The sequence below is a fragment of the Paramisgurnus dabryanus genome, chromosome 24 (assembly GCF_030506205.2).
Source record: "Paramisgurnus dabryanus chromosome 24, PD_genome_1.1, whole genome shotgun sequence".
NCBI lineage: Eukaryota > Metazoa > Chordata > Actinopteri > Cypriniformes > Cobitidae > Paramisgurnus > Paramisgurnus dabryanus.
In genome coordinates, this window is record NC_133360.1 from 19816583 (window position 1) to 19829291 (window position 12709).

Genomic DNA, 12709 nt, shown 5'->3' on the forward strand with positions numbered 1-12709 from the left:
AGAAAAACTAATGGCCCTGATGTATTTAAAGATATGTCAGTGCAAATTGTTGTCAGTTTGGACAGCTCTTACATTTATTTTAGTCTAGGACTAGTCTTATCCCTGTCTGGGAAACCGCCCCATGGTGTACTTATTGTTGTAAATTGTATGGCAGGCTTATTGCGTCACTGCGTTATTGCGTCAAGATTTTTACTCATTATACACCAAATAACCCAGAAGATGTGACAATAAAAGAGAATGGTTTTGAAAAACTAACACAAATTGGCAGTAACTTTAAGCTATTGTATAATCTAGTATAAATAATAAACACAAGTCACATTTTTTATATAAAATGTATAATATTTAATAATACAAAAATATTCACAGTTCATAACTAGCAAAGCTTTTCAAAACGATGCAAAATCTAAAACACAAAATGTCAAGTCTCGGTCAGATGTATTTAACACACCACGACCACATCGTGCAAAACTAACTTCTTAATGTTTAAAACACTTAGTTGTTATAAGGTGTTATATCAAACATCAGGCTGAAAATGTAAGCAGGCACACACAAAAGCTGCAACAACAATAAAACGACAATTAAATCATCAATACAGAATATTACATTCAAATGTGTTACATTTTCTGAGAACAAACTTCGTAATTCTGTTTTTTAATAATTTTTCCTGCTCAAAGCACGTGTGTGTGTTTGGGGGGGGGGGGGTGTCAAGGTCCAAGAACAACAAAGCAGGACAGAGTGGCAGGCGTTTGTACTCTTATGGGATAATGAAAGTACTTGTGATTATTGCTGAAGCGTGTTGTGTTACGGTGATGCTTTGTGGCAGGGGTTGAAAGCCTCCTGGAGTGACAATCCTGAGCTTTGTTTCATCAGTCACACGGCTCCACAGCCCCGGACCTGATAAGGATGTTGTTACAGGAAACTGGACGGTTTCTCTCTCTCCAAGACCTCTGCCGACAGGCTTCACCTGATGAAAGGTTCTCTATTCACTTCCTGTTTGACTGACTGCCTGCAAATGAAAAAAAAAAAACAAATTATTACATTATTAACTTATTTTATTAATGGTTAACCTAAAAAGGTTCTTATTCACTTCTTGTTTGACTGACTGCCTGCAAATGAAAAAAAACAACAACATTATTTGAACTTGTTTTAATAATGGTTAACCATTTTAAATGTGCTAAGGTTTAATGAATCATATTATTTTACGTTAATCATAAATATGCACAGAGGAGATGCATGTACAGATTGTTTATATGTAAAGGAACACGCCCACATTTTGGGAATTTAGCTTATTCACCGTATCCCCCAGAGTTAGATAAGTCCATACATACCTTTCTCATCTCTGTGCGTGCTGTAATTCTGTCTGACGCAGCCCCCGCTAGCTTAGCTTAGCACAAAGACTGGAAGTAAATGGCTCTAGCTAGCATACTGCTCCCTATAAGTGACAAAATAACGCCTCATATGACCTTGTTATTTGTACACGGTGTGACTATACTAATCACAACACATAAATAGAAAAATGTTTGCATTATTTTGTCACTTATTGGGAGCAGTATGCTAGCTGGAGCCATTTACTTCCAGTCTTTGTGCTAAGCTAAGCTAGCGGGGACTGTGTCAGACAGAGTTACCGCACGCACAGAGATGAGAAAGGTTTGTATGGACTTACCTAACTCTGGGACAGTGCAAATAAGTACCACCTTTATGTTTTTGCATGTTTTCAACATAATACAGGCATATGTATTGCATAATAGATTTATAGCCCGAATGGGCAGTATTACAGATACATGTATTTAAATACGTATTTGAAATATTTTGAAGGCTTTGGGAAAAATTTAAAATGTACATTTTTAAAATACATAAAACATTTGGTGCCAGTCAACCTCTTTATTAGGCATGACCCTCACTCCAGTCCCAACATTCATACACGTGAGCTGCAGCTGTACTTTGTATTTATATTTTATTTCCATGTATTTATGTCCATCTCTGCCCATATAATTGTGGAAAAAAATATTGGCATATAATTCCTCATTTTGAGCTTTAATAAAAAATAAATAAATAATAATTTATAAAATTGGGGGAAATTACATTCTAAGTTTTTTTCTCTAATACACACTGGACCCAATTTGTGGCACCCCTAGAAATGTTTATAAGTAAAATATCTCTGAAGTATATTCCCATCAATATTAACAATTTCTGAGCACACAAAGACGACTAGAAACATAAGGTTGTCCAGTCATGACTTCCTGTTTCACAGGTGAATAGATATTAAGTAACACAAAGTCCAAATTCCCTTATTCATTCATCACAAAGGTTAAACCAAAGACTGATGTTCAGTAAAAGATTGTTGAGCTACACAAAGAAAGTGGCTTAAAGGAAATAGTTAAAGTGCGGCCATATAAAACCATTTTTTTTTTTTTGCAGCAAGAACACAATATGGCTTTGGTGCAAACAGGGATTAAAAAGTGCTCCATGTCTAAAGTAAAAAATAACTGTGAATCTTTATTGCTTTGAACCTACTTTCAATAATTGTGACCAACATCTATATTTGGGAAAAACAAACAGATGTTACGATGTGAATTCTTTCCACTTTCAAATATTTTAATCAATGAAACAATGGATTTTTGTGATTTGTTTTAAATAAAGCTCAAAAGGAGAAACATTGTAGATTTACCTTCACAGCTTTCTTTGCTCATATTTACCAAGGGTGAAATTATTTTGTCCACAAGTGTAGTTTTTCATAAGTTTTGTGAAATGCACTTTTTCCAGCATTGATCTGAAATATTACATACTATTATTGATTTTGACGAACTGATCAGATAATGGTCAGAACAGACATAGTAAGTGTACTTAATCACAAAATGATCTCAAGTAAGATAAAAAGGTAAATGACTCAAACTAGATGTTAACATAATGCTGGTAGACGATGTGTGCATTACAGTGGATAACTGAGTTTACAGTAATGCATCAACAGGAAGGAGTTAATGCCAAATACAATACAAACTCTGAAGATAATTTAATCTCAGTTCTGATAGAAGCAGATCAGAAAAACAGACCTTACAGTAGAGTAGACATAAAATGCTTCATGAGATGAGATATAAAGTTAATGCATTAGAGAAAAAAGTGTCTATGTCATGGTCCAAAACCTTAGGATATAACCCCATTACATACAGAAAAATCATTAAAGATATTTCAATTAAATATACAGCTATATATATATATATATATATATATATATATAAGACCGCATCAAGGGGGCAAAGGAGGCGCTGATGAGCACACTTCAAAGCATAAAAATGACAGATGGGACACCCTACGGACTCGTGGACTAAGCGAGCACGCGCAATTTAAGGCCACAAGACCGAAAGTCCACATGAAGTGCGCCATTTGGGACAGGGCCTTACAGGTCTTTGAGGGTCAGAGTTTTAGCTGATAGACAGGTGTTAAAATACTTATTTGCAGCTGTAGCATACAAATAAATAGTTAAAAAAAATCAAACATTGTGATTTCTGAATTTTTTTTTAGATTATGTCTCTTACAGCGGACATGCACCTACAATGACAATTTCAGACCCCTTCATGATTTCTAAGTGGGAAAACTTGCAAAATAGGGTGTTCAAATACTTATTTTCCTCACTGTATAGATAGATAGATAGATAGATAGATAGATAGATGGATAGATAGATAGATAGATAGATAGATAGATAGATAGAGCGAAGAGAGAGAGAGAGAGAGAGAGAGAGAGAGAGAGAGAGAGAGAGAGAGAGAGAGAGAGAGAGAGAGAGAGAGAGAGAGAGAGAGGGCAGCCTTTGACATCATGTTGACCCTCAGCTGTTCTGCAGCTGTTGTTTCAACTATTTGACAGTCGTTCCAATAAAAACAAGAACAATCCAATGAATGACAAAGTCAATAAATAAAAACGCAATAAAGTGTAGCCTTACATCAAACCAAATCTTATTATTGTAATCTTTTATCTTAATCATTTTACCAACTCTCTTGATTGATACAATTTCTTATTGTATTTTTTAGTGTAAGTATAATCTTATTTATGTATCATGAATATGTAAATTATTAATCTAGTGACAACCATGCATTTAGGGTTATATTAGAATGTTGGGCAGTGCCAAGTAGTTGAATTTATGCCATTGATCTTCAACAGTAGTCACATACAGGCATGCACACGCACTTACTTTCCTCTTGTATCTATATTGTATATCATTTCTATGTACCACAAATAAACACCTTTTAATTTCCAATACATAATTATGATAAACAGAATGACACAAAAACAGGAGAGCCGTCCAGACATATAAATATGGCTAAAAGTTCAGTGTTTTGAATGCAATATCACACCCTGAATGTTTTCTATATAGATTTTAACTCTGTAGTAGACACTGTGGATTAATCGTAGCTAAAAAAGCTACCATATTCTGTAACCCAAGCTTTCGTTTTGAAATAAAACACTGTGGGAACACCAGTCAACTTAAACTACAAGATTTCCTATATGAAACCTCCTTGTTCAAATGTTTTTTTGTGGTGGTGTGTAAGCAGCAGTGTTTTATAACGGGAAAAAACGCACAAATAATGCTGAATGACAAACTTAGGACTTTTGCTATCGGACAAAATGACGAAAAATACATAAAATAATACATCATTAATGATGCAATATGCCTTAGCCAAAGTAACTAAACTGATATTTGTCTAATATTTAAAATGATCTGCAGTGTCGAGTAATGCTGATAACTTTATTAATTTCAGATATAGAGGGTTGTAATGGACTGAAGGCCAAAATTATGGGAGCATTGTTCGAATTGAGGGGGGGGGGGGGGGGGCTGGTCCCGGGCCTCCTAAAAAAACAAAAATGTAAATTAGAGGGGGGACCCCTGGTTTTTATTCAAATTAAAATACTACATAAATTCTCGTGCTTTGCTGCCACAAAGCGATACTGTCCATTATTTGTCCCAATTTCACAATAATTTCCCAAATTCAATCACAGTGACCCTATAATTATGGGGTGGGGGGTTCACAAGTTTTGTTTGCTTCTTTAAAATGAATTTCGTTTCATATATTTTGTTTCTTCATTTTAATCAATCTTTTACAAAAGTTATTTTACAATTGTACGTGGTCATGTAGAGACGGAGATTGTTTCTAGATTGCCAGTATAGACAGTTTCAGCAGTAACAACATAAACAATCGGCTTTCGTTGAACAAACGTAACTTCCTGTAAACTTCTGCAAAGAATCAAGCCCGTTCAGAGTAGTTTATTTCTGATAACAAGCTAAATAAACAACAAGTAGATTACCTTAGTTCAAATTAAAATTGTATCAAAAACTACATTGAGCTAACGTTACTGTGTAAAATGTGTACTATATAACGTATACAATCTTAACTATAGACCGGCTGCCAAACCTCCCTTAAAGCGGTGATCCATGATCGCCGTCTCCTCCCATTTTTAGGAAACCAAAACATTAGTTGTTTTCGATGAGGCATTTGTCCCAGAGTTCAGTTCAGCCTCTAACCAGACCATTAAACAAACCGGAAGTTAAGTTTCATCCAGATGCGTTACCCTGACAACACACGTGTCCGATAAAACGGTCTATAGACGAGGATAAAATGCCAATTTTCAAATGCAAATCCTTCTAATTTAAACACCAACTTAATGTGCTTGTCATCTTGTTGTTGGACATCTGAGTCATCTGGGTCATCAAGTTTGCGTTCTTTCAACACATGATGCAGAGAATTGCCTTCTTATTTGACTTGCAAGTGACTTCAAAAAAAAAAATCAAAATTAAACAAATTTCTGAGCTACACAAAAGACATTTTAAGATCTTATGATCGGGTTACTTCAAAACAACCTGTGTGTGAATTTCTGACTGCAGAGTACAGGCATGCATCTGTTGTATTTTACGTATAATTTTCTTATGCATATAAATTTGCGAAATGTTAAGTGTACACTACTTCAAATCCATTGCCGTTGCCATCATGTATGTGCAAAATGACGAGGGAGATGAGGGGAATTATAAAATAATATATTTTAATCACAAAACAGAGAATAAACAGACAGGCAGAATAACACACTACATTCAACAGGTAACACCAACGGAGATCGGACAAGGACTGCCTACTAGCGGTCCGCACGTGTAATTGCACTTCAACGTCGGTGCAGAAGTATAAATGAAAACAGTCAAGGCTACGTCGTAGAACCTACACAGACTGTACACTACAACTTTAATGAGCACTTCATTGCGTTTATGAGGGTAATCACTGTATTATGAAATACATTTTGTGTAAATATCTCCGTTAAACGCGCAACCCCCCACTGACCTCGGGTATTATTTGTGCACTGTTTTTATCATGTGCGTGTATTTGTGCGCTGTCTGAAGCCTGTGAGATGTGGCTTGCATTTCAGATGTGCGCACATACAAATCTTCTCAAACAGTGTGTGAGAACCGCCTTGATATCTGTTTTGCATCTTCTTGTGCTTAAGTATTTAAATGGGCAAAGACTGAAAGCATGTGAAATGATACATTTTTGTGACGATGTCAAGAGAAGCTCTCGATTGGGTGTGTTAAATGTGCATATAAGTTTAATGAACAGCCCTTATTTTAACATAATTTTAGTGTGAAATTTCAATATAACATGTTGTTGTCATGCCAACAAAGTTGTCATTTCACTTACTTGCCTTTACTTTTGGAACAATGTATTTGAACATTTATGGACCATCCAGATTCACTTTAATCGTGAATTGGGTTTGATTTTTTTAATAAACAGTGAAGAAGTCTAATGTATTTTTTGTTGTCATCAAACAAAATGTTGTATATAGAAATGAACTTTAAGGTAGTTTAGTAGTTAATGTGTAACTACTGTTTTAATATAGTGACACACACTACGGCACACATGCACGCAAACATATGTAACAAGGGCGTATGTACTGTAACTATACACTTTTAACACCTATTCAATTATCAAGTACGCATCAGATTGACATTAAGTTGTATTGACAAAGATAATAAGATAAACATGCATGTGGAACATGACTGATTCCATTAAAGGAGCGGTGAATCAAATACTCAATTTTAACTTGATACTTTGTTATATAAGAGGTCATCATAGTTCAATGAACATCCTGCAAGTTTCAGAACTGAAAACGTCCGTGCTACTGAAATATAACCAGCCAGTTTTACAACCAAGTGTGGAATTTGGAGAAATATGACGTCAAAGTAGAATTAAGGCACCTCCCCATAGCCAAATACAATGACCACTTTTGTAGCCCCGCCCACAGCTTTGCGTGACACACGTGTGTCTCAACAATCAGTAAACATGTCTTTAAAGATTACCAAATGTAACCAAAATGACTTTTAAATAATTTTTTTCTGAAAGACTTTTATTTTGACGCGGTGATCTGGTAACCATGGTAACGAAGTCTTGGGTTGTGGAAGAACCGCGTGGGAACAACACAGAAGCTGAATACTTTAATTTGGAGGCTCGGAAAATAACATTAGGAATGTGTGGATAAAGGTTGTTTTTGAAGAGTTCCAGCTCGCGTGGGGAGTGTTTGATTACCTTGTGTACTGTGCGGATTCACTTGTAAAGAAGCAAGTCGATGCTGGATTTGCAGAGAGACTGTGATTAAAAGCACCACTAATATTGGATCTGACGAAAATGACACAGCAAATAAGACATTTTACTTTATTTAAGTTACTGCGTTTCACTATAATTGCTTTGTTAGAAGAGATCGCTTGATATGTCCTGTTGTAACATCCGTGTCTAAACATGTATGTTTGACTGTTTTAATTTACTAAAAACAATAAACGGTAATTTAACGGTAGAAATATGCAAAATTAGTGATAAGGAAGGATTTATCCGCCGCAATTTAGATTCTGATGCCCGCTTACTGTGTTGTATACGGTAATTTAGGCAAGTTGCGTTTGAACGGTCAAACACTCAACAAAGCTTTTTTATCATATAACTGTGGTATGTAACGTTACGTGTATCTAAGAGCAACTTCACAAGCACAATAGAAATATACAAAGTTGTTGATAAGAGCTTATCAGCCGCAGTTTATAATCTGATGCGCGCTTACCGTGTTGTTTATGGTACTTTAGTCACGTCGAGTTTAAAGTTTTGTTTCTACTTTACTATACGTATTGTCATTTATGTGTATCATCTTTAGCACCCAGAATCTTTTGTGGCTCAACCATATATGTGTTCGGCTGCTATTTTCATGTTTTTATAACATTTCCCCACATGTAATGACGGGTAATGTAGCCGTCCAATCATAGCAGTGGGTGTTTACGTCCAGGTCTTCAATGCGGCCCCGCCCCTTCAAACGAAGCTTTTCTCCAGAGAGCCACTAATCCATGTTACAAAATAGCCTATTACTTATTGTTTTTGAATGTAAAAACCACGCGAACATCATAAGTAGACCTCAGACAACAGTATAAAACAATAAAATCGACAAATTCACCGCCCCTTTAATAGGAAAAGCACACACGTTTTGTTTGGATGGCTTGGTCTAGGCTTCTTTTCGACTGAATGAAGTGGTACTCACTCTGTTGGCTGGGACGCCCACCGGAGCCCCCGCCTGAACCGGGTCTGCTAGCGCTCTGCTGGGGTTCACTGTTGGAGAACTGTGGGGCCAACGACGGGAGACGGGACCTGCTGACACTGCCTGCGTCACTGTCAGGGGAACGAGGAATCTTTGGCCGGCTTGAAAATCCCATGTTCTGCCCACTACAAGGCAGAAAACAAATTGTATGTGAAATTTACATGTAAAATCTGCTTACTTTTACTAGCAGACTCATTTGAATCCAAAGGTTTGCATTTTATGTTCATCTGTCATCTTTGTCGGAAAGTCATTCATGGGGTACAGTATCAATACACAACACGTTTGCACCATAGACTGTAAGAAGATATGGACGTAGTGTCCGTGATGTCACTGATAGGTTTGTGAAAAGCTTTTTTGAAGCTTAAAGTAGGCAGTGCCTGCCGTCGCCATCTTGGCCGCGTGTCACCGTGCATCAATGAAAATGGGTAAAGAGGCAGTACGTGGGTGAAGCTGAGGTGGCTGGTTGCTGAAACCACGCCAGTCTAGCTCAATTCTAGTGACAGCAGTGGCAGTTCACCCTCACTCAAGTGGCCACACCCTTAACCCTTATGTGTTGTTGGGGCCATTTTTGGTCATTTTTTTTTTGGTCTTAATTTGACCACAACTTTCTCTGTGTTTCAGCAAATGGAATGATTTTTGGTGATAAATCTTATATTTACACATATTTTAAGAAAATGCTTTGTAATTTTACAAAAACTCAACAATATACTGTGGGCAAATTTACCGTAAAACTTCAAATAATAGCCGAGTCCCAAATAGACGCCTGGTGTGACGACAGGTTTGGGTAAATAAACGCCTGTCTCAAATAAAGGCTGGTCTGTTTTTTAGTTTCTGGTTGTATTTAATCTTCTAAAACTCGTCAGATCGTCTGTTTAAGCCAGTTTTATAATGCAGATTGCACACGCTAAAGTTTTGCTTTCACGTGACAGACGCAGTCATTCCGTTTCTCATCATTATGACAACACAATAAGGTTCGTCGTCAGGTTTGAAGTGATGATGACAGTAGCGAAGTGGCAATCGGGAGAGTCGGGACTTTTCCGCCACACATTGTATTTCTCACGCGGAAACACTATTTATCATATTTAATATGCTGCAGTGCCCAAAAAGTATCTGGCCGCACTGCTCTCTCTATCAAGCCCGTCTCCCCTGGAGTTCTAGTCGAGCGAGCCCATCCAAAAAAAAGAGAAAGAGGCTACACCATAGCCAATCAGAAAATAGCACTGTTGTATCTGGGTAAGATTTCACGCGACAACCAATAAAAAAGCATATCCTCGTTTGCTTTATTTATGCTGCCAATAATTTAAGACTGTTATTCTTACACAAACTAATTTGTTAAACACATTCAAATTATAAATGAAACGTAATATGTGGTAACCTCCTGCTATCATGCTGGAACAATTAAATTAAAAGCCTGTCTCTTATAGACGCCTGTCCCCTTTAGGCGCCTGGTGTGACAATAGTTTGGGAGAATAAAAGCCCGGGCTATTATTTGAAGTTTTACGGTACCCTTTTATGTGTTGTTAGTGGCCAAAAATGGCCACTAAATTAAACTGCTGTAAAAATGTATCAGAATTTATTTTTTCAATTTTTTTGCATAAATCTGTTAATCAACCTCAGTATTGATCAAAACTACCAAATGTTTACAAAAATTCCATGATTTTAAATCTTTAATTGCCAAGTTTATAAGTGGTGTCACTGATTTGGGAACAAAAAAACACACAAAATGACAGATTTTCAATATAAAAAGTGATTTGTGGACTGGATTTTCTTTTACCTTTTTCACAATCTTGGAGATGTAAAAGATTGGTAAAAACATTGGCTTTGATGCATTTTTAGTTTTTGTGCAACATCAGATTTTATTTTTTTCTCCCTCATTTACTGTTTGTGGCCATTTTTGCCCTATTGACTTCCATTATAACAATATTTTTTGATTGCAGAGCCATGACACCTTATTATCATGCATTTTTGATTCTCCGTGGTTTTTACTTTTGCAAAGAGGTAAAATTTGTCATTTTTACTGTTGATCACCATGTGGCCCCATTAACCCTTTAGTAGGCCTGTGCAAAAAAACAGAGCTTAAATTCTGGTTTGTAAAATGACAAATTTTACCTCTTTGCAAAAGGATAAACCACCAACAATCAAGAATGCATGATTATATGGTGTCATGGCTTTGCAATAAAAAACAAAAAAACAATGTCGTTATAATGGAAGTCAATGGGACAAACCTGGCCACAAACCATAAATGAGGGAGAAAAAAATAAAAACTGATGCTGCACAAAAACTAAAAATGGATCAAAGCCAATGTTTTAACCAATCTTTGGCATTCCCAAGACTGTGAAAAAGGTAAAAAAAAATCCAGTCCACAATTACTTTTTATATTGAAATTGAGTAATTTTGTGTTTTTTCCCCCCTTGAATCAGTGACATCACTTATGAACTTGGCAATTAAAGAGTTAAAATCATGACATTTTTGTAAACATTTGGTAGTTTTGATCAGTACTGAGGTTGATTAACAGATTTATGCAAAAAAAAAAAGAAAAAAAAATGTATACAGCAGTTTAATTAAGTGGCCATTCTATGGGCATTGACTCCCTTTTGGAGCCAGTCTTTAGTAGCCAATCAATAAATTGCAGTTTAAGTCACTTCGGTATTGGCTTCATCAGAGAGATCGGAAGGTTGCCATTAAATAACGGCTGTCGGGATTAACAAAAGACGTGCAGTGGATAATTAGCGCTGAAAAGGTGTGGTCTAGTTAAATTCATGGGAGGAGAGTATTTAAATGATCCACGCAATGTGATTTACTAATGTTATATATGTGGGCGATATTACTGGTATTTGTGCCATTATTTAACGGCATTATAAAAAACATCTTAAATAATTTTGTGCTTGAAATGACTGAAATTGTTGCTGATACGAGAGACATCACAGAGCATGTTGTGCAAGGCAGAGGAACAGTTTACTTATTCAAAAATATTGTTTGCCAAGCCATGTTATTTTTTGTTTGCTGGTAATTAAAAGGGAGAATCTTAAACAATAGCAGGTGTTTCAAAACATTTTGTAACCCTTCCCGCCATAGTTTTTTTTCAGTGTACTATGGCTTCGTTAGAAGGGATTTCTTCACACCCCAAATTTTCAGCTGAGATGTCTTGGGTGCTGAACTCAAGTAGCGTTAGTAGATAACCTGCACATCATCAGCTATGCTTATTTGCGTTGCTCTTAGTAGATTGTGTTGGTCGTTATGGAAATCAGCTGTTATGCCGGTGTTATTTAATTTGCGCCTTTTAAGTAAATAACCTGCAGATATACCACTCCCATCAGTGCTTTCTGGAATCTACATTTGCGTAAATTATTGTCAAAACAGATATTTTTAAAACTGTTATTCATTGTGTTATACTGATTCAAGGTTATTGAAAAAATAATAAATTGCTCAAAATTTAAGTCATTTCCTATTAATCTCTTATGGGTGCACACAAATTGACCTTAATATTGTTAACTTAAGTCTAAAATTTTTGGGTGTGTTTAGGTGGCAAAATAGCAAAGTTTTGTACCAATCAGGGGTACGTTTTCCAAAAACATCGTTAGCAACTAATGTCGCAAGTTCAACTAATGTCGCAAAACAATTTGGTGTGTCCCGAAACCATAGTTCAAACAACGTATGTGCGACCATGTTACTTTGTTTTCGGGAAATGGCTGTGATTAGCTAGTTAGTTTCTCCAACGCCGCAGCATACTAAGGTGGTTCAGCAGCGAATTACGTCGTTGTTCAAGAAACGCACCCAAGATGAAGAGAAAAAAGTAGCCCATATTTGTCCCAAACATCTCTTAAGGGTTAAATATACATAAATTGATAATGTTTACATAGTGTTAAAAGGTATGTCCAGTGGGGCCACTTTTTGAGCATTTTAACTCTTTCACCGCCATTGACGAGATATCTCCTCAATTAAGAGAAAACGCTTCCCCGCCAATGACGAGATTTTCCGTCTTTCCGCAATACCGCTATTATCCACCAGGTGGCGCCCTTTCACAACTTTTTAAACCCAGAAGTATTGCCCTGTGGCAAGCGGCTGCATGTCCGTGTCTGTTTTAAAGATCGCTCTGAATGGGATCTCT

At 36.4% G+C, this 12709-nt stretch overlaps 1 protein-coding gene across 3 annotated transcripts in view; it reads right to left on the reverse strand.

The window, feature by feature from the left end:
* Nucleotides 1-318: 318 nt before the first annotated feature.
* Nucleotides 319-12709, reverse strand: part of armc9 (armadillo repeat containing 9) — a 51543-nt gene continuing 39152 nt past the window's right edge. For 2 of the 3 annotated variants that reach the window (XM_065259394.2, XM_065259393.2), the window contains 2 exons: nt 8545-8726; nt 319-1006 (listed from right to left, as the gene is read on the reverse strand). In XM_065259394.2, coding sequence (XP_065115466.1) covers nt 984-1006; nt 8545-8726 — 205 coding nt within the window. In that variant the 3' untranslated portion in view covers nt 319-983. Of the gene's footprint in view, nt 1007-1068; nt 1107-8544; nt 8727-12709 lie in introns of those variants that run through there. The other variant, XM_073813479.1, reaches the window with a different exon arrangement.